Source organism: Pseudoliparis swirei, chromosome 2 (assembly GCF_029220125.1).
Source record: "Pseudoliparis swirei isolate HS2019 ecotype Mariana Trench chromosome 2, NWPU_hadal_v1, whole genome shotgun sequence".
Lineage (NCBI taxonomy): Eukaryota > Metazoa > Chordata > Actinopteri > Perciformes > Liparidae > Pseudoliparis > Pseudoliparis swirei.
The window spans coordinates 13,190,473-13,214,154 of NC_079389.1; the positions used below are offsets into that span (position 1 = coordinate 13,190,473).

Here is a 23,682-nt window from a genome sequence, read left to right on the forward strand (position 1 = left end):
CCTGCCGTCCGTCTCTCTTTGGCTTTCTTCCATCTTTCTGCATCTCTCTTTCTTTCTTTCTTTCTTTCTGAACTCCTCACAACAATGATCAGAACCACCCTGCTTATCCACTCATTTAACACACTGTGTGTGTATGTGTGCGTGTGTGTGTGTGAAAGAATTAATCAATCCATTGACAATTATTGGATGACCATCATCGGATGGATGCTTTTGGTGGAGTTATGACTGACCAAAATCCTTGATGAATTATAAAATAGGGACTGCTGTCCCCTACATGGTCTAAAAACCCATGTTGATTTTCCATTGTGATCCTGTCATCTAACAGCATAGCAATAGAAGGATGAGGAAAATCAGCAATAATGGCATTATGACACTGCTTTGTCTTGGCTTCCTCAGTACAACAACCATCTTCAGATGTGTGTCTCAACATAAGCTCCTCCCACTGAAACCCAACCCTGCTCTTGCCCTCAGTTGGAAAGGAAGGGATAAAGTGTATTTCCAATCTAGTGATTAGATTTTTATATAAATATAAAAATATTTTTATTAATCCTGACTTTAGAAAATCGTTTGCAAATTCTGGGGGTGTAATCTTGATTTTACGCTTTTATACTGGCTTTGAAATGCTCAGAAACTCTATGGCAGCTATTACAATAAAAATGTGACAGCAATCTAAAATGCATTTTGGTTTAATTAAAGTAATATTGATCATTATATATAAGGTTTGGAATAACTTACATATGAATTTTACAGTTTGTTATACACTCACCAATGAAAAATTAAGTTGGACAAAACACAAAGTGCATCTCGTCATTCCGCTAAAATTGTAAATGTTGTTTCCGGCATTATTCGTGGGCAAACAGACCTCACGCAGTCCCCATGACTCAAGAGCTTCCTTGAGATCTCCGGCTACGATTTCTCCCATGTGGTTGTCTGAGTAATGGCTTGCCTGTAAATACCAACTGCAGAGTCCAGACTAGGATGAAATGGATTGTCAGACTCATGAAGAGATTTTTGGATGTTGTAGTGTACGATACCTTGGGAATTTCCTTTCCTAGTCTTTTCGGCTTGGCATTTCATACTTTGTGTCGAATGCACCAAGCCACGAAACCCCCATCGATCCTCAGATAAATTGCGTACGGTAAGATACGAAGGTAGCCGCGATTTTCTTTCCTCTTCCTGATTCTTTGACATATGGTGTTTATTGCGTAAGTTGTAAAAGAGGTGAGTGCTGTTCGTGTCTGTTGAGATGTGCATAGTACCACGTCTACGTGACAGAAGTAGCCCCTCTTTATAATAATAATAATAATCATCATTTATTTTATATAGCGCTTCTCGAGACAATCGAAGTCGCTTTACAGTCCAGAGTCCAGTAGTCATACACACACACAGTCATCCCGGTGGTGGTAAGCTACATCAGTAGCCACAGCTGCCCTGGGGCAGACTGACGGAAGCGTGGCAGCCAATCTGCGCCTACGGCCCCTCCGACCACCACCAACATTCATTCACATCCATACGAACCGGGGTGAGGCTGCGGTGCATGTCTTTATGATGGTGGGGGAAACCGGAGTACCCGGAGTAAACCCACACAGGCACGAGGAGAACATGCAAACTCCACACAGAAAGGACCTGGAACGACCGGGACAACTGGGGTTCGAACCCAGGGCCTTCTTGCTCTGAGGTGACAGTGCTAACCACTGAGCTACCGTGCTTTCAGGTGCAAGCTGTTGTTTTTGTCTGTGTTGGTTGGAGTCTTTATCCTGTTCAGAATTACTCTGTCACATCCACTCTCCTTCATGTTTGTTTGTGTTGCTGCCTTCATGCACTTGTTCTGTCTGGAGGCCGCCACCGTGCCGAGTGATGTAAACTATGAGTGTGATTTGCAAGACAGCGAAAAAAAACGTGAGAGCGTCATTTGAAAAGAATGACATTTTACGATCATCACTAGATGCCGTTGTACCCCAAAATCCTATATCAGTTGTACGTTCTACAATTCTTTAAAATAAATAATTGGCAATTAAAAATGACAGTAGGAGCTTGCTAACAGGATTGTTGAATGAGTTGCATTCTTCAGGCAGAAACAGAGTACCAAGAAGGCCCTGTGTGTATCTGTATTGACATTGTGATCGCTCTCTCTTCTCCAGAGATCCTGAGTGGAGGTGTGTATGTTGACCAGAACAAGTTCCTGTGTCATGCGGACACAATCCATTGGCAGGACATCGTCAAAAACCCCCGGACACATCCTGTGGTGGTACCCAGCAACAGTAGTGCCACATGTAAGTAACCCAACAAATACAAATGTAGATGACATGAAGACTTCATTTTACTTCAACCTTTATTTAAAGGAGCGTTTTATTGAGAGCATTTCTGTTGCCTCTGTTTATACTCATTCACACTTCTGGAAACTGCCCAGTAAATAATCTGCCACTGACGCTTACCTCTTTAGCATTATACTTCTAAATTGAACTATTATAATGGATATTTTCTTTACGTATTAGAACTGATGCAGCACAAGAAGACATATCGCCTTTTTTATTCAATACTTTCTTATTCATCCATTACCCACAATGCAACTTGACCACCAACAGTGTAGCTAAAGACCACCTATGTGTTGCTTGAGATGCTTGCCTGTTATACTTGTGTCTTTCTAAATACCATCATATTTTGTCATTGTCAAACTTGTAGTTTTCAGCCTCAAGGGGCTCATGTCTTTAGCAATATCAATTTATTAGATTTTGCACACCTCCCTCTGAAGCCACAGAAGACTGTATCCAACTTTTTTGTCACATTTTTAAGAGCACTTCAATAGCAAACCTGTAGACCACTTTGTTCAATAGCACTCAAGCAGTGCTCATGAGAAGGTGGCGATTGCTGCTCTTTCACATTCACCCACATAATAACCCTGCACCTCATGCACAGCTTTCCCAAAGATGTTTTCATTTTCAAATAATTTTTACATTCCTGTAAATTAAGTTCTAATTATTTTGTCTCTTCAAAGCAGTGACAGTTGTGCATGTTTCAATTTCCCTCAGATGCCATTTCATATATTTCTTAGGTTGAGGCAGTTTAACGGATACGGATAGCTTAACCTTAGCCTTGACTAAATGTAATGACTACATGACTCATTTGCAGTAAAGAATCTTGTTTGAACGTCAGCTGTACCGGAAGGTTCCTGAACTGACACCTACAGGACTGTGGGCAGACTCACGTATAGGCTTTCAAAATGATACTCGTGTTTTTACATGCCTTTTATAAGGCAGCAGGAGCTGGTAAATTGTGAGATCTTCTTAAACTGAGTGTGTGCAGCAAAACATTGTCATTATAAAACCACCCCGTGACCCAGTTCTGTCACTCTGCTCACCAGAGTAAACCACAATGATTGCTTGCTCATGTCACTTTAATGGCATACAGGAGTTAGCAGGAAGGCATGTTAATAAATGCTTGGAATTATGAAAATAATTAGTTGGATAAAATAAAGACTTAATCTGTAAAAGGGTAGGATGAGTGATGGTTGATGTGGCTGTCAGTGAAGTAAAGATTCAAATCACCTCTTCTGGCCCGTTCACTGACTTAACCTCTTAACACACACTGCTTTTGTTATTCATTTAATGCTCAAGCTGTTTGACATTTTAATCTGTGGTTGTTGTTGTTATTTTCTTTTCTTTAAGCTGTCTCGCTTCCCTGCAAACACATAATTACACAATAATTAAACGCATTACCATTATGGAAGAAAATAAAGAGACAGTCTCTGCATATGCCCTCGAATTTCCTCCCACAGCACTGGCTGGAGGCTTCAAATGCAGATCGAGTGTTCCAAGCATTGATATTCTGCTCAATCCCCCTCCTCCCTGCAGCCCTGTTAGCCCTGGTGCGACCCTTACTCCTGTGCAAGTCTTCTACTCCGTCAAAAGATCAAGGGTCTCCAAACCTGTAATCCACAATGGAGAACATAATCTTCTTTGGGGAGACACCATTTAAGCTGTTCTTATTTGTGACGTATTGGTGCCAGTGATGTTGGTTCTCTTCTCAAAAACATGACAGGTTTTGGAATCAATGCCCCGTTGATTCAGTTAAAAACCTGGCATATGTCTTTTACTTCACAACAGCCCTGGCATGGCAGGATTCCTGACATTTTAACCTTAGGGGCTGTTTTAAGAAAGCTGTAAAAGATTATGGTGCAGAATGAGAGCTCGACAGGTTTATTCTAGGTCACTGAGAATTTATAAGATAAGTTAGTGAAGACCTTGAACACTAAATGAAAACTCTTTGTCTTGACTCCACAGGGCTAACAGAGGTATAAATAAGTGCATCTGATGTTTTGCATTCTCCGCGCTGTCAGACAACCACTTATGGCTGGCTGACATTTGTATTATGATCCTGTTTGTGTGCTGCTTTTCATACAGTCGAGGCTGTCGACCTCTTTCTCATGTATTGTCAAAGTGCTAGTTTAAGGGGAACAGACTGTAGACGCAGAGAAAAGCAGAGGTGCAGACAGGAAAAAGACAAAGAGCGACAGGGATAGACTATAAGTGAAAGAGAGCCACAGAGGAGTGATGAATCAGCGCGGGGTGGATTGAGGATGAAAGAGATGAAATGCGTGTGAAGAGGGGCACAGACGGGGAAGAAGAGAAGGAATAGCTCTCATCTGGAGAGGGTGATGGACAGAGGACAGCGCTTCTGCACTTATCCAGGCTCATTTCCCCCGCAGTCAATTACTAGACAGTCAATTAAGTCCTCCAAAAAAACAGAAAGGCTCAGAGGGTAGGACGCTGCTTTTTGCTGCTGCTTGCTGCTGCTTTACTGCTTTTATCTTAACCTGGTGTGCACTAGTTTCATGCTGGGCTGATTTAGAGTCGACCCACATATTTACTTATTTAAAAAAAAAAACTTCTATTTATGTTTGTTATGAACAGAACAGCACATACTAATCAGAGAGGCTGTGTTGCTCCTACAATATGCTTCATCATCTTTGTTGAATAATAGTAAGAATACCTGTTAAATATCAGTTAAAGTGAAAGCAATCAGTTTATAATTACAAGGATGAAAACCTGTCATTTTAATATATTTGGAGTCAGCTGTAGCTCATGGGGAGAGGGGTCGTCCCGTAACCACAAGCTACCCGGTCGGTCCCCGCTCTCCCCATACTTTACATTACATTACATGTCATTTAGCAGACGCTTTTATCCAAAGCGACTTACAATAAGTGCATTTCAACCTAGAGTACAAACTAAGAACAACAAGAATACAGGAAGTAACATTTCCTCAACATAGTCGAACTACAAAAGTACCATAAGTAAGTGCTATCTAAGTGCCACTGAAGTGCTAATCTGTGTTTTAATCCAGATATAGTCGGAAAAGGTGTGTTTTCAGTCTCCGACGGAAGATGTAGAGACTTTCTGCTGTCCTGATGTCAGTGGGGAGCTCGTTCCACCACTGAGGAGCCAGGACAGCAAACAGTCTGGATTTCGGTGATTAGCTCGAGGTGCAGGAGTCACAAGTCGATTGGCTGTTGCAGGCCGAGGCGAAGCGTGCGGGGTGTGCGGTGTGACCATATCCCGGATGTAGACGCCCGATCCATCTAGAGCACGGTATGCCAGGACCAGTGTTTTGAAGCGGATGCGAGCAGCCACCGGTAACCAGTGGGAGGCTGAAGACCAGTCGAGCTGCTGCATTCTGGATGAGCTGCAGGGGTCGGATGGCCTTAGCAGGTAGACCAGCCAGGAGGGAGTTGCAGTAGTCGAGGCGTGAAATGACCAGAGCCTGGATCAGAACCTGCGCCGCCTTCTGAGTAAGAAGAGGCCGTATTCTCCTGATGTTGTGCAGCATGTACCTACAGGAATGCGTCGTCGCAGCGATGTTGGCCGTCAGGGAGAGTTGACTGTCGAGTGTCACCCGAGGTTCCTGGCAGTCCGGGTAGGGCCAACACAGAGCTGTTGAAGGTGATAGTCAGGTCGTGGGTGGCCTTTCCCTGGAAGGAATAGTAGCTCAGTCTTGTCAGGGTTGATCTTCAGGTGGTGAGCAGACATCCACTGAGAGATGTCAGTCAGACAGGCAGAGATTCGTGCCGCCACCTGTGTTTCGGACGGTGGAAACGAGAAGATCAGTTGGGTGTCATCAGCATAGCTATGGTAGGAGAAGCCATGCGAGCGAATGACAGAGAGAATTTGTATACAGAGAGAAGAGGAGGGACCCAGGGCCTTGAGGAACCCCAGTAGTGAGAGGACAAGGATCAGACACAGATCCTCTCCAAGTTACCCGGTGGTGCGGTCTTTAAGGTAGGAAGAGAAAAGAGCGAGTGCAGTGCCTGAGATCCCCAGGTCCTGAAGAGAAGAGATCAGGATCTGGTGGTTCACGGTGTCAAATGCTGCAGAAAGGTCGAGAAGGATAAGGACAGAGGAGAGAGGCTGCTCTAGCAGTGTGAAGCTGCTCAGAGACAGCAAGGTGGGCCGTCTCTGTCGAGAGGCCTTGAATCCAGACTGGTGAGGGTCAAGAAGGTTGTTACTGTGGAGATAGGAGGACACTTGGCTCAAGATAGCTCGCTCCAGAGTTTTGGAGAGAAAAGGAAGAAGAGAGACCGGTCTGTAGTTGCTGACTTCAGACGGTCGAAGCGTGGGTTCTTCAGGAGAGGGTTGACTCTCTCCTCCTTCAGAGAGTTAGGAAACAGCCAGTTGAGAGGGAGCCGTTAATAAGATGGGTGAGGAAGGTCAGAAGGTCAGGGGCAATAGCCTGGAGAATGGGAGACGGGGTCAAGGGCGCAGGTGGTCGGTCGAGCGGAGGTCACCAAGCTAAGAACTTGATTGGGAGACAAGGGGGTGAAAGAGGAAAGAGAGGGGATGAAGAAGTTAGTGTTGGTGAGGTGATAGAAGATGGATTTGTAAAGGAGGAGCGTATGTCGTCATCTTGTTTGTAAAGTAGTCGACAAAGTGGCTCGGCAAAAGGGTGGAAGGAGGAGGGGACAGGGGGATCAAGGAGGTTGGAAAAGATAGAGAAGAGTTTTTGGGGTTAGAGAAGGAAGACTGAATTTTGGTCAGGTAGAACGAGCTTTTGGCTGCAGAGATAGAGGAAGAGAAGGAGGAGAGGAGAGATTGATAGAAGAGCAAGTCTTCCGCTTGATTCGATTTGCCATTTTCTTTCCGCCCGCTGGGTGGCTCTCTCGCGCACCAGGTCCGACAACCACGGAGCCGGAGAGGATTTCGAACCGGTCGTGTCTTAAAAGGACAAAGAGAATCAAGAGATGAAGACAGGGAAGAGAGGAGAGTGTCTGCGGCAGAGTTAGGATGCATGAGTGAGAAGCAGTCAGTTGAGGGAGAGCAGATAGGACAGAGGAGGCCAGAGAGGAGGGGCAGAGGGTGCGAATGTTGCGGCGTACAGGTGCAGAGTCTGTAGATATGGGTGGGTTGTCAGTACCAGAGAGCGAGAGAGAGTAAGAGATGAAGAAGTGGTCAGAGACATGGAGAGGAGTCACAGTGAGGTTAGAGGTAGAGCAGTTTCTTGTGAAAATGTAGTCAAGGTGGTTGCCGGCTTTGTGAGTAGGAGGAGGGACTGAGTGAGAGGTTAAAGGAAGACAGTAAGAGTAAGAGATCACATGACTTCTCTGTCTGGATGTTAAAGTCACCCAGAAGGATGAGCGGGGGCCGTGTTCCGCTGAGTTCGATAGGAGGACGTCTAGCTCGTCCAAGAAATCTCCCAAAGAACCAGGGGACGGTGAGAACAACAATGTGAAGTTGAACCGGATGAGTAACGGTCACCGCATGAAACTCAAAAGTCAGTGGGATAAAGAGTGGAAGCGGGTAGGACAGAAACACCATGTGGGTGAGATGAGTAAACCTGTACCTCCACCCGACCAGAGGGTCTGGGTGTGTGGCTAAAGGAGAAGGCAGAGGAGAGAGCAGCCGGGTAGACGTGTTGTCTGCTGTGATCCAGGTCTCAGTGAGAGCCAGGAAGTCAGCGACTGCTCCACAGCAAAGCCAGAGATGAAGTCGGCCTTGCGGTTGGCTGACTGACAGTTCAGAGGCCTCCTGTGACCAGGTGCTGGGTGTGAGTAGAAGGTAGGAAGGATAACAGAGGAGGGGTTCCGGTACATGAATGAGCGAGTCCTATAGTAACTACAGTAGAGATACGCACAGGTATGGAAAAGACACACATATTTAAAAATGGGAAATACTCAGCCACCCCGAAGACTCCAACGGAAGACTCCTATGTCTTTGTCCTCCAGTCTTGACTCCAACGGAAGACTCCTATGTCTTTGTCCTCAGTCTTGACTCCAACGGAAGACTCCTATGTCTTTGTCCTCCAGTCTTGACTCCAACGGAAGACTCCTATGTCTTTGTCCTCCAGTCTTGACTCCAACGGAAGACTCCTATGTCTTTGTCCTCCGAGTCTTGACTTCAACGGAAGACTCCTATGTCTTTGTCCTCCGAGTCTTGACTCCAACGGAAGACTCCTATGTCTTTGTCCTCCGAGTCTTGACTCCAACGGAAGACTCCTATGTCTTTGTCCTCCGAGTCTTGACTCCAACGGAAGACTCCTATGTCTTTGTCCTCCGAGTCTCGTCCGATGAGTCACACTGACGCTACAGCTGACGCCAAAACCCCACCGGTTATGAGCCCAAGTTAGTCAATTACCTCCAGCCGCGTTGACACCCTTGGCTTTTGGTATTCAAATGACACTCAATAGAAACCAGGTGACGATCGTCATTCAATCAGTGAAGATTCAGGTGTCGGAACACAGGACACACCTCTCTACCAAAACAACTCCTTAAAACAGGACAGACTAACAATCTAGCAGCTTTAAACAACAAATACAACAGTAACTTTAGCAGATAAAACTAGTTTAAAGAAGATACTTAGCAGGATCCAAGTAGTCAGTAGTCTCGCCTCACAGGTAGAAAATGCACATACTTGCATGTAGAAGTGTCCTTGAGCAAGACACTGAACCCCCAGTTGCTCCCCGGGCGCTTCACTGCAGCCCACTGCTCCTTAATAATTATTGATGGGTCAAATACAGAGAAGAATGTCCCCACTGTGGGATGAATAAAGTGTACATTAATGAATGAATTAATAAACATACCATCACCATACAGTTTAATTAACCAGAAAGCAGTTCTGATATATATTGAAGCACCAACATTGCATACAGGTTGCCAGATTCCAACTATACTGATGATGATCAAGCACTCAGAAGATGCTTGAAATGCACTTAAAATGAAGCACACACAAAACACATTCCATGTACTTAAAGGGGAGCCGAAGGAACACCTACAACTTCGTTTTGGATCAATTTGGGCTTCAGTGGAGTGCATGATGCCAGACGTACCCGGCTCACTGCCTCTAGCCCATTTTAAGGTTCAGCTAATATGGATTTTGAAGGCTGATACTGATCATATGTTGTGAATAAGTAACCGTTTGCCAATGTAAAATGCCAATTATCTCTTTCCTTGAACTTGTGTACAGGTCAAAAGTGCAATCGTTCCTGTAATGGTCGTTGCTGGGGACCCAAAAGAGACCAGTGTCAGAGCTGTAAGTACTTCTATTTACTGAAAACACCACATGGCCTTTTAGTGGCTTGCTCATAATCACATCTAGTGTAGTTTTAGAAAGGCCTTCACACTATTGTATGTGTATATGCACATTGATGATCTAAACATACTTATAAGGATTTCAATTTTTTTGATGGTGACATTTTTATTTTGTTTCTTAACTCCACCCTTTGCCTTGTTTTCTTCTATCCACAATATGTGTTACACTCAAAACTGAACTTAAATTATTATGATACTAACAATTTTCATTGTGAGAATATTGTTTGTGACATGTGTCAAAGCTTAAAATCGGCTAACTTAAATAATGTATTGAAAGTCAAGAATTGCATTTATGTTAATCTAGCCACTAATGATGCCAACGTTGCAGAATCATTTTGAATTGACCTGCCCGGAAAAATGTAATCCATCCTGCACTATTTATTTGGTAATTAATATGCCTTTAACGATAAATCACATTAAATAATTTCTTGACATTTCTATTCATTTTTACTCCACAATTCTCTCACGATAAAATGTGTTGGATCATATCTGAAGCTTACTGTGGCATCTGCTACTCGGAAATAAGTTTGAATTATTATGTTTGTCTTCCCTTTAAAATGTTATTATTATGTATTATTATTTACAAATATTAAAATAAATTTCTAAAACTCCAATTGAACCTTCAAAAAATCTATATCAAATCAAATAATTTACAGACAAGAAAAAATAATCTTACACTTCCCTATTTAGCTTGTTAATTTACTCGTATGTCATCTCTAGTTGTTCTTGTATTTATTTTAGGCATTCCTTCTAAAGTTCGAACTGTTACTGCAATATCAAAATAAAGAAGCTAGTATATGCAGGGTGTCATAATCCAGTGCAAAATCTTTTCCATCCAGGTTGAAAAAAATGGCATGAAGTCATTGTGCTGATTCTAACTAACTTTAACATAAAATGGAGCATAACGTGAGTGCAGACAGAGCACTGAGAGTTGCGCTTGTATTGGCCGACTGCCATCAGCTGTTAGAGTCCACCTGATTGGCTCATTCAATGCTGTGGTTTTTTTTACACAACGACCATATTCATGCAGGTGCGGAGCACATAAATTCTAATCGTACACTTTTAACTCTTACTCTGATGATCATGCCAATTCATCAGCATTAGCAACAATTTGTTGGAAGTAATATTGCTTGTGTTTCTATGGGCAAAGGAAAAGATGCAATTATTATTCTTTTGAAGAACTTCTAATTGTGTAATGACATTAATAATAGCCTGGCTGACATTTACAAAGGAGGAACACCTGCTTTTTATTTTATTTTCTCCATTACATCATACAAATGTATTTACATCCTAAACAAATTATTAATTACATTTTAAATAATACAAGCATGTTTAAAGTATGGCTGACTCAAGTAGTTTGTAAGTTTTCAGGAAAGCTTCGGTCTTGTAAATGGGCCAGCTCTGGACAGGTGTTCACATGCCTAAAATGGCTGTGGAGATACCAGCACCTCATGCACACACACACACACGCGCACACATGCACACACACACACACACATACACATATCAACACCCAACAAGATCCCTGGACCCTGACACATCTTCCACAAACCCTCCTGCTGGGAACTCCTATTCTTCATACTATCTCATGGCAGCTGGGAGAGAGTGTGTGAATGATCCACTACTCGGTGTATCAGCAGGGAGTGGGCATCCTTGTTATTCCCTCTCCTTCAGTAATTTTCTTAGGCTTTCAATTATCGGTCAGTCTCTCTCTCTCAGTCACTACCCACTTTGCTGTCTCCTTCTGCTTGTTGTACAGTGCACAACACACACTGTATATGTAGCATATAAATTATTAAAGCTGCAGAACACAGACAACCGGCTAACTTAAACCAAGCAATAAAAGGAATTAAATATAATAATGTTGCTTATGCGCCTCCAGGTCCCAACAGGTCCTCTAAACTAAACCACAGAAGATGTTCCTTTTCACTGCCTTGTTATGGGGCTCCGGCACCAACTGTATTCTAAAAAGACCCAATTTATTTTAGTTTTTAAAACACCTACATGGTTGTGTCATTTCCCCTCGGTCTCTCTGGACTGGATCGGCAAATTAATGCAGCAAAAGTTCAATTACTGGGGAAATATTGCGCTCTATGTCCATTGTCATGTGGTGCTACAACTACTTCCGTGCTATGATGTGAGTCACAAAAATAGGTTTCAAGGTTGGTGATGCAGTTTAATACAAAATACCTATCCTACCTATGCAAGCCTATGCAACTTGAAAGTAGTAATATTAGACATGTGTTGCCTCTTTTTAGGTGGCAAACATTCATCTTTATTATTTATTGTGTGGCAGTCTCAGAATGATGTGGACAGTTGGAAAACAATTAGATCCAGAAATGAAATGTTTCTTTTCTGTGCAACTATCATTTTTGTGTCCCCATATTATATACATATTTTTGGGCATTCCATAATCAAATGGCTTTAGAAACAAATAGCTGCCATATATGGGAGGAAAAATCCCCTCTAGTTTTGTGACTGTCTGGCTCAATCCCTGGTTAAGAGAAACCAACCCTGAATGTAAATATGTAGGCAGTGGGATGCACATGTTTTGTTGACCTCTTCATCTACAAACCTGTTGTCCAAGAAGGTAACCTGTGTCTTTGCTTTTGAGGTCAGACTTTATACTGCCACAAGCTACAAATATGGAGGTAATTTGGGACATTTCAACAAATGATGCTGGTGTTTTTGTGAGGACAGACTCCACAGCCCTGGAATTACAAGCCAGAACATAAAGTCATTTATATACAGTATGACCCACTTCTCAACTCTCGAACGTGCCCATCCCATGCTGTCCTCGGCGGTAATTTGGTAACTTCAGCGAGGTCATGATGTTGCGAACTTTCCATATACCTTAGAGAAATATAAAAGTTAAGTCAGGAATGGCATCCAGTGTAAAACCTTTGCCAAATCAAATATGCGGATCGTGAAATAAAATGTCCATACCGGATCGGTCAAGTCATGGGTTACTGATTAGATGGAAATATATTCAATTCAATTCAATTCAGTTTATTTATATAGCCCAATTTCACAAATTACAAATTTGTCTCGGAGTGCTTTACAATCTGTACACATAGACATCCCTGCCCCAAAACCTCGCATCGGATCAGGAAAAACTCCCAAATAACCCTTCAGGGGGAAAAAATGGAAGAAACCTTCAGGAGAGCAACAGAGGAGGATCCCTCTCCAGGATGGACAGGTGCAATAGATGTCATGTGTACAGAAGGACAGATTTAGAGTTAAAATACATTCAATGAATATGACAGAGTGTATGAATAGTTCATAGGAGGCATATTCCACGATGGAGACCTCCACGATCCATCAGGCAGATGGAGGTAGAGAGGAGGAGTGGGCGGAGTCTCAACAGTGGGCGGAGTCTCAACAGGGCAGTGGCGTAGTCAGGAGCAGGAATTCCACGACCCAGACCTCGATGATCCATCAGCAGATAGGATCTATGCCGTCGCATAGGGTCCGATGACCCTATATATGGTCCTCTGAGGTGAACCCTAACGGGAATAACTGAAAGAAGAGGAGGAAGAAGAGTTGCAAAATATATACTGCATGAATATACTTTAGTAAATGTACGACTGCTACTACTAGATGTACTAGTTTATAACACAATTGTTGGCATGTCCCATAGTATCACTTAGCACTGTGGCCAATATATTACTCTCACTGATAATAACAATTAAAGTTGTTGGGATTGAAGCCTTTGAGAAGTAAACTAACCAACACAATAACCTTCTGATAACGTAGAATTCTATAAGCTGATAATATGAAACAGTGTGAAGTCATCCCCCTTCTGTCTGCAAATGTATCAATCTGTCACAGATCCTAACAATCTGTTTCTACAGATGTCCATCCATCCATTTTGTATCATTGCTCACTCTGTGTCTAACACACCACGTCACCAATCTTACGAAGGCACACACACACAGGGAAGCTTGGTCTTTAACATGAACATGTTTGGCTTTTCTGTACATATCCATGCAGACAAAAGAGCACTCACACACAAAGTCTCTAGTTTGATGGTGCTATCCTCACCATCCAGTTCCTCCCCTCTTTCCATCACTCTGTGCACAGGCCACTTCATCTATGCCTTCCAACCCTGGCATGTCTCATCTTATTTGTTCTGCAATCGCGATCTCATTAAGATAATGAGAAATGAACTGTTTGACCAGGACCTGTGAACAACACGTCACAGACCGAGCCTCGATAAGTCCTGGCCATGTCTGTCTGCCTCCTTTATCTCGCCAGCTTCATCCTGGACGTCATGATTCATAACTCTGCTTCTCTTTCTACCTTCCAACCTTCAATTATATTGTGCTGATATACATGGAATGTACAGTATAGATGTGAACATGTCAAATGAAAGACCACCATACCAAAGATGCTTTTTTGTGACATTTTCAAGAATAAATATTCAAAATCAACAACAAACAGCAGCTTTTGGTGTAAGAACCTCAGCAGGAAATTGGAAATACTCAAGAAAAAAATTGAAATTCATATATTTTTTAGTATTTCTATCCACAGATATCACCACACTATAAAAGCTTAAGAATGGAATTTCAATAATATTGTTATGGTATGATAGTTTTTTCCTCTCTATTTGTTCTATATCTAACACCTGAGCAACGTTTTTAATTTTCATGATGATGTTTCTCCAAAAGGTTACTGTCGATCAGTAACTACTGAATAAGTATAGCAACACATGTCCTTACTTTAATTAAATGAAACCGAGAAGACAGCGACACATTTGCTTCCTATCTTTAACAGCTGTTGTTGCTACGTCACTAGTTGACAGATCATTAGTAGATCTGAAACACTGAACGTCTTAGTACTCGCGTTGATGTTTTTACATTGTCATTTGAAAGAACATACATTTTACCTTTAGAATCTTAAGAAGGTTTAATCACTACACACTGAAAGAGATAATCAGGAAACATGTTGAGCAATGATGAATACATTACATTAATGTATTTCTATTCTACTCAATTTCCTCGGATACAATACAGCAACTTTGTTTTGTAATTTGGCGTTGTTAGAAAAGAATGTAGGAAAACTGAGCACTGATCCAAATATATACTTTTGTGAAGGGTGAAAATTCCACAATTAGTGCAGTGATTACTTCGGGTATTATGTATTGCAACAAAGTAGATCAGTACAACTTTCATTCTAGAGAATGCAGAGAGAAACTGCAGAACTCTTTCTGTGTGTGTTCAAAGGGAAGCTCTGAGTAGCACTATATCCTCTCCACACAGGGAGATACAAATATCACAATGTGAATCTCTTCTCTTAGCTGAACAGCAAGAAAATGAATACTTAGACTTTATGTCTGTATATCTTTTTTGGGTTTGTTTCGAAAAAAAAACATCATAATGGGCACCACCAAATTGTTTCAGTCAAATATTAGTGATTCATTTTGTATAAATGTTTAGGCTGCTTCGTCTGACTTTATAGGTTCCAATGGTGACTAGTTCTGGTGATGTCAGGGAAGGCAAAAAAAGTACGTTTTTCCAGGAACCGCTCGCGCAAACAACTTCACTTAAAAAAAGTGTGTGTTGAGCAAAACACCTGCAGATGACATGCTGGCCAACTGAGCTCTGAAGCTCTGTCCTGCTGCTGCAAAGAGCACTATCTGCTTTTTTATTCCAAGTATATAGGAACGTGTCGCTTTTCCCAATTGCACAAATTCGAAAAAGCACTACACGGGGTCCCCAGCAAAACACCCACCAAGTGTGAAGTAGAGCGGATCAGCTGGTCCCCGAGATATGTGAAGAACACAAGAACATACAGTCCGAAAGATTCCTTGCTTCATAATTAGATATGAAATTAAGCTGACTGCAACTTTAACCAATGCATTTGATCAATATTGTATCGACATTCCTTATCTTCTGCTAAAATCTGGTTTCATTTGGTTATTACAATGAAAAGAGGGTTTTGACAATCTTGTACATCAGAAAAAAAGAGGGTCTGAGACTCAAACAGTACGTACCTTTGTGTAGATTCTAAGACACATTTTGTGTGTGTGTGTTTGTGTGTGTTTGTGTGTGTGTGGATGCACATTCTTTGTGCAGTGTGCTGTGTTTCCCTTTGGGCACTGTGGTGACGAGATATTATCAAAGTGATTGATACAAGCCACAGACAACCCGCCAAACATACACACGCACACACACACACACACACACTCACTTCATTTTGTGCCTTATGTACCATCAGTGGCATTCCATTAACAGTGCTTGAGCTAAAATGAAATGGCCTACTTTACTCAAAAGACACTTTGTCAAATAAACGACATTGCCAGGCGAGGGTTGCAACACTGTTGATCAATTTGGCTTTAAACTTACACTTTAAGAAAAAGAAAAAAAACATGCTGGCGACGACAAATACAAAAGGAATCTATCTCGTAAAATATGCCTAGAAGCTTTCATTTGAGCGGGATGTGGACAGCAGCATCAGTCACAGGAACTGCTGCCTTTCAGTTCCCATTTAAATGAGCTAAAATGTGATTTTCCACATCTGGTTTCCAAGGAGCTACAAAAATTAATAGGGGATTTTTAGTTGCAATGGAAACTACACAAATACATGCACATTCCTACTCCAGCATTGAACACTAACAATGCTACTTTTCCCACAAATGAGTAATATGGCAACTATTTAAATATAGACAGATATTATAACATCTGTGACATTTTTTTTTCTTCAATTATTTTATTGTATACACTCAAATATGCAAGATACCAGCAAATGTTGTTTTTCTTCAGAAAAAAATGAGTGACAAGCCCAACACACAAAACAAAGCACCAGTCAAGCGACAATGCTTTTTTATTTAGCAGAGTACAGTATATTTATTTTAATTTTGTGCTCTGAGATGCATATTTTTCACATCTCCAGTTGCACCGTACTGACAATGTATCCTTAAACAACGGTTTGAAGTTACTCCTCATTTTTTGTGCGTTTTCCTTCTAAAGTCCAGCAACATGTGTCAATTTTGTTTTCTAGTCTTCACGGGAAACAACTTAGTTACAGTTTATGCAAGAAAACCACTTGGTTAGGTTTAGGTTTGTTGAAAAGAGGGTTGTGAAATACTTAGTTTGGTTCAAGCCACTAAACTACTCAGCTTCCGTTATGGTAGATACAACATGACGCAGTGCTATTGAGGCGGCCCCTTTAGTGAATAAATTATTGTTGCACTGCCTTGTACGTTTTTCTCCCCTTCATGCTAGGAGACTTTCCTCATGCAGCTGGTGTCTTTTATATTTTTTCAGCTCGACTGCCTGAATGTTTCACTGCACAGCTTTATCCATCCCCAATATCTTAAATACGACGTTCAAGCTCTATCACATTGATCCCACGACTGACACTCCAATTTATACATAAACATATGGCTGTCATAAAGCAAGGCACCAGGGACATATGACAGCACGTATGACTATGACAGACATGTGAGGAAAGCCAGGAAATGCTTCACCATGAAAGGAGTCGGATATAAATCGCTATGTCTTTGTCAAGTCCAGCTTGAGACCCTGAGAGGTGCGTGAAGGGAGGGAAACACTTGATTGAAAGTTGCCATTAACCATGTGAGCTTGGTATCTTGTTATATGATATGTTTATTCTCTTATTTTTATGTTTTTTTTCTTCTATATCTGTCAATCCACAGTAACTAAGACAGTTTGTGCTGAGCAGTGTGACGGCCGTTGCTTTGGTCCCTATGTTAGTGACTGCTGCCATCGTGAGTGTGCAGGTGGCTGCTTTGGACCCAAAGACACAGACTGCTTTGTAAGTGAACACACCCACACACACTGATACCACACACACACATTTCATTTACAAACAAACTACAAATACAGTTGTTTACATGGCAATGTCCTACCCCTTTCTAAAAAAAGAATTAGTTTCAAGTTTCAAGTTTCAAGTTTTTATTGTCACATCCCCTTTTATACAAGTATAATCGGTTCGTGAAATTAAATGTGCAAAACCCAGCAGAGCAGTAGACTAAAAAAAAGAATAAGAATGAGAATAAACTATACAATATCCACACACAAAAAAAAAAAGTAATAAATATATATATAAAACAGCCCTACGCTCAGGGCGTGTGTTTTTCCCCAGACGCGGGGTGATGTCTGAGGATGCGGGGCCATGTTGAATTTCCCTCAGCGCCTAAGGAAATACAGGCGTTGTTGGGCCCTTTTCACCACGTGTGGTGTGTGCATGGATGGGAGGTCTCGGGAGATGTGCACGCCCGAGGAGTTGCTGCTGCTGACCTCTCTGCAACTCCGTCTGAGATGGGGTGGGGTGCCCTCTCTCCTTCCTCAGCTCCTTGGTCTTCTTGGCGTTGAGGGCGGCTGTTCTCAACCTCCTCCCTGTAGGCTGTCTCAAAGCCGCCGGTGACCCAAACCCCAACACTCGTCAGGTGGGAAAGGGCGGTGTGAGTGCCATGGCAAGTGCGTCGTGGATCTGTTTTGACGATATGCAAATTGCCATGGGGGTCCAGCAGGCAGGTGACCAACCTCTCAAGCATTTACTGACAAATCGGAGGTGAGCTCTGGGTCTCAGTCATCAGTAGAGGTTACCTTGCTATACAGGTTACCTTCCACCTGTATAGCAAATAGCATTAAATGACATTTAATTCTCAATTGTACCTGACATGAGTGTCATTTTTAAATACAGACTTCACCAGCCTCCTCTCCATTTTGGCTCTTAGGCGGGTAATTTATCGTTTTTATTTTCAACCTTCCACATGTTAAGCTTGTTTCTGCACTTATGGAACTCATCAAGTTCTGGATCGGTTTTTTCGGCTCTTCTTGATTCTTCACACAACATATTTTATTAAATGCAAGAATGGATGAATCTGGAAGTCATTTTGACTTTGATTTTGCCGATCCCCGCTAACTTTGGGCAAAGTTCCATCAATTGATGAAGGAGCATTATTGCAAGGCTTAAACCTATTAGATTGAATAAGGTGGCCTTCGCACATGTTTTTTGTTTATAAAAACATTTAAGTTTAACTTTGATTTAAATCTTTCTATACTCAGTTTTTAACCACCACTTTGTCTACATTTTCTCATATTGGCCTAAGACATATTTTAGGACCAGATACTTGCTGGAAAAGGCAAATTAAATTAAATTACATTTTCTAGGTTGCAATTTCCATGGGTGCATGCAGATAATTTTCTGTCTGCATGATTCAGTAATGTCATCTCGGGGCACTCTGTAATCTCTGTATGTTATAGTACCACAGGGATAAATGAGAGATTTATTTTTTGGTTGAAATCACACTTTAAATAAAAAATCTAAATACTTGTTCCACCATCATGTTTGATGTGTGTGTGTTTGTGTGTGCTTGCAGGCCTGCACCAACTTCAATGACAGTGGGGCATGTGTGACCCAGTGCCCCCAGCCCTTTGTCTACAACCCCACCACCTTCCAACTGGAACACAACACCAGGGCGAAGTACACCTATGGAGCCTTCTGTGTCAAGAAGTGTCCTCGTAAGTCTTACTGGACACACACAAACACACTCACACACACACACCTGCTTTACTAGTAGGCTATTCTTGTGATTATGTTAAACTGATTCCACAACACCCCCTCATGGCTACCCTAAACTAACAATTATCCCAATCCTAAACAGAGTCTGAAAAAAGGTTTTCCCCCAAGATATGATTTTCCACTTTGAATTTGGGATCCTAAAACCCAAAACAATTTTTGTCACGACTTATTTCCTCGTATACCCACAAATTGTAAGAGAATAATGTTCAGTGCACTTTGAAGAGCTCCTGCCACACTGATGGCTCAATACATTATTTTGGTGGTAGAAAGTAAACAGTCTAAAAAGTAAGTAAAAAAAGCAGATGAATTCATAAAGATTTAATATAGTTTGCTTTTCATGTTAAAGCAATATGTTTTCTCCTTTGTCAAATACATGTTTGACATTGAGGTGAAATTGTATGTTTTAAAAAAAGACATTGACTGCTCTCTCTGAGGATTAGGTAAATTTAGTAGAAGAATTAGGGAAGGATTAGTTGAATCATGAGCATGGTAAAAAAATCTGTCCAAATAAGCCATTATATTCTATTTGCACAATGCCAGTATAATAATTAGCTCTTCGCAAAGATCATAACTGTGCACTCACAAAGACAGACACGCAAACATAAACGCACACACAATTCATGTGCATTTTCATAGACTTAATTTGATAGACTATACTCACACAAGCATATGGAGTGCATTGACAGCAGCAAGTTATGCTCTTTAAATGCCTTATTTGCATTTGAACACTGGCAGATAAAAATTTTTAGAGAGAGAGAATCTCGCAAAGTGAAGACACAGGCACTATGGGTGAGGTGGGTTGAGATGTGTTGCCTTTTGAGATATTCGAGTGGACACAAGGGAATTGAGTTGAGAAGTTCAAACCCTCACAGCTCCACGTTCATGATGATCACAAGGTGGTGAGGCTTTGGGCTGAAACATGGTCTTTTGCATAATATGGCATTTGGGCAAATTGTTTTTCTTATTTTCTGTACTGACGGGTATTATGTTGGTGATTCGTGCATTCACCTGCACGCTCAAGCTTCCTACTAGTGCACAAGACCATTGTCACTGAAGATGCAATTTGAAGCTTAGCCCTGGTTGAAATGTGGCAAGGGTGTGGAATGACCTTACAGAATTATCAATATGGGCGGTGACATGCAGACAACGGATTACGGAGGAGGCTGCCTCTATTATAGATCCAAGGACCTGGCTGCTATAAAATTCCTCCCTAGCAAAGTTTTTCTTTAGTTTGTGGGTGGTACCAGTGTGGTCCATTTGCTCAATACCTTTCAATTGTGTATTGCATTGGGCCATGGGTCTTTGCAGAATAACAAGAGCACTGGTTTGATCTGCATCATCATCATCATCATCATCATCACCATCATCCTTGTATCTCATCTTATTTCTTTGGGACATTGTAAGTCTTGGTCTTACTCCTGTGTTCTGTGGCCACTACCCAGCTAACCATCAACTGCTCACCATGCCCACAGCTAATTGTGGACACCCCACAATGTTCCCAACATCAGCGACAAGGCCAACCAGTGGGAGGACTTTTAACCCTTTAAACGTTAAATGTGATGAAAGTAATTCCCTTATTGCAGCTAAACCTAACCAATCAGTTCACTACGACTTTTAGAATTTAAACAGGGTAAAATATACTGTAATATTCAAGAAAACAGTGACACATACATTGTGAGTTGCACAGAGAGTGTGTGAAAAGGGACTTTACTTTCATGATTATATTATTAGTAAATATCGAATATTGATGTTATAATTAAACATCCATTATTTAAGTTGCATGGTAAAAAATCCAAACATGAAAGTTGCATCCTTCAATGTATTTCTGGAGAGATTCTGTCACACAAAGTGAATGAAAGTGACTTTCAACACTTTGTTCTGTGATTGGTTACGTCAAGTGCCACTTACTTTCCTGGATGTTCCTGTGTGACGAACAGCAGCCATCTGTGTTTGACATTTACGGTGAATTGTTTCTCAGATAACTTTGTGGTGGACCACAGCTCCTGTGTGAGAGCGTGCCCAAGTAACAAGATGGAGGTGGAGGAGAACCGCATTAAGATGTGCATTCCATGTACTGACATCTGCCCGAAAGGTAAACCACAAACAGATGTTAATATATTTGTTCTTCAGTATTTCATTAAGTTATTAAAGTGTGTAATTATTGTTTAATATCGGGCATATTAGCTGTGCGTGTAGCATCAATAAACCTCAATAAATCATTGTCACATTCATTCAGTTTTGGGCAATTCAAAATGTAGTTTTCTTTTACTTAAATACAAAAAGGTCATTGATATGAGATGGAGACTTGCAGCTGTATCATCCATGGACACATCTGTATTAAAGCAATATTGTGAATGAAAAAAGTGTACAGATATATTTGATTTAACAAAATGTTTTGCCATTGCATAACTTTATATCGCAATTGTTTTATCATGTTGGCATTATAAAGACATTTGATCAAACTAATGCATTTTGCTTTCTCACGTTGTGTTCCAGCATGTGATGGCATCGGTACAGCCAGCCTGCAGGCAGCTCAGACAGTGGACTCCAGCAACATCGACAAGTTTGCAAATTGCACCAAAATCAATGGCAACCTGGTGTTCCTCATCACCGGGATCAAAGGGTGAGGGTTGAGAACATTTAGCTTATCGGAATGTTAAAAGAAGGGTTGAATTAGTCGAACTGGCATCATGTTTTGGCATTGTATGTCCTGTTTTAAGAGTATAGCCTTAAATTAAGCAAGTCCTGGATTGACACTGTTAAAAATGAATTGTTTAATCAATATGATTAAACTAAAAATGAATTTTAATCATTAAAAGTCAATCATGGGTTAAGATATGAAATCCAGATATTTTGCTGAAAATATCATGCTTTCAGCAAACATCATTTTATTCTCAGCTCAATCTACACTTCAGCTAATGCATTCTGCATGAATACCTTTGGGACCAAAGACATTTAAAATATTCATGGTTTGATGTGTTTCTTTAACGTACACTTTTAATGTAAATTGCTCGAGATAAGAGTGTCATCTTAAAGTCCAGATTTATCTTCTTCTTTTTATACACATATATATATATATATATATATATATATATATATATATATATAGGCGTGTGGTTGATTGTCTGAATATATTAATAATGTTCCCGGTGTCAGTGATGGCAAGTGGGAAAAGACTAAACTCAAAGTGCCATTAAATGTATATGCGCATGACGAAATGTGTTCTGTGTTAAAGTACTCTCGAAGTCAAAATACACAGATAACACAGGTTACTGATTTGATCAGATGATCTTAATTGTCCTGTTCTATACATGGATAATTAAGCAGCCCATGGCGTATCTATATAGTATACACTTCAGATGCTATGATCTTTCTGTTTTGGTTTATATCATCCTAATCTCCAATTATCATTCAAAGGGATGTGTATCACAACATTGAAGCTTTGGACCCAGAAAAACTCAATGTATTCCACACCGTTCGAGAGATCACAGGTGAGGAATATCACTTGCACAGCATAAATCTCTGCACATACATACAAATTAATAAATAAACCCCAAAAAAGTGCTCTTCACTTTATCCCTGCTTTTGCGCCTTTGTTATATGTATTGTGTGTGTGTGTGTGTGTATATGTTTGTGTATTTGCTTAAGTCTACCTCCCCTCCTCCCCCTGAGACTGTCCACATCAAGGACAGACATTGCAGCATAAGATGAATATCAGATGAGTCTTTCAATCTCCTCTGAATCTCTACTTCTTCCCCCTCGGGGAGTCCCTTGCCTTGAGTCCCACAGTCTCAGCTCTCCCTTCACGCACCATGAAGAAAAGATCCAGAACATGTGGTGCGCATCGTTAATCCTCTAGCTCCCTTATGACATCAATACCTGTTAGCTGCATGTATACTGTCATCTCTCCAGCCAGACATTTGACAATGCCATCTGAAAGGAACCTTGTATCTCCGATGTGACACTCCCTCATGAAATGAGAAAATATTGGCGTTGAAATATCATTGGTGACACGTTGGACTCAATAACAGGGCTATAAAAAGCATAAGCTTTATAATAAAGGTGCTGAATGCGTTATATGTAATAATATTTAATATTTATTTTGCATGAATACCTTTGTGACCAAATACTGTATATTGCAAATATTCTTGGTTAGATGTGTTTTTTTAATTGCTCAAGATGAGCGTGTCACCTAAAGACCAGATTTAACTGTTGTGATAGTGGCTGATTGTTGTTTTCCTCCCTGCTCAGTTATACTGCTGCTCCAGAAAGCCAGTTGAGTGAAAATTTAGAGTTGGCTTATCCTGAGATGAGGGAAACACTCGGTTTTCAGTTCCAGATCGAGAGATAACTTAAACTGTGGGTCGGTTAACGTCAGAATCACGTTAATATCTGACTCCTCCTTCTTGTGCTGGACAGGCGGTTTTATTCCCTTGTTGATTCAGTTTGTACCAAAGCAAGTATCAAAGCGCGTTAATTAGGTTCACTAAATCTAAAGTTATTGCTTTTATGTGTTGAATGTTTTTTTTGCTGCGTTTTTTGACCGCTATTGCAAA

The 23,682-nt window shown here is 41.2% G+C and overlaps 1 protein-coding gene across 1 annotated transcript in view; it reads left to right on the plus strand.

The window, feature by feature from the left end:
* Window positions 1-23,682, plus strand: part of LOC130201129 (receptor tyrosine-protein kinase erbB-4-like) — a 294,285-nt gene that overhangs the window by 186,196 nt on the left and 84,407 nt on the right. The window contains exons 4-10 of the mRNA XM_056425857.1: window positions 2,142-2,273; window positions 9,450-9,515; window positions 17,235-17,353; window positions 18,924-19,065; window positions 21,105-21,218; window positions 21,623-21,749; window positions 22,544-22,617. Coding sequence (XP_056281832.1) covers window positions 2,142-2,273; window positions 9,450-9,515; window positions 17,235-17,353; window positions 18,924-19,065; window positions 21,105-21,218; window positions 21,623-21,749; window positions 22,544-22,617 — 774 coding nt within the window. The remainder of the gene's footprint in view (window positions 1-2,141; window positions 2,274-9,449; window positions 9,516-17,234; window positions 17,354-18,923; window positions 19,066-21,104; window positions 21,219-21,622; window positions 21,750-22,543; window positions 22,618-23,682) is intronic.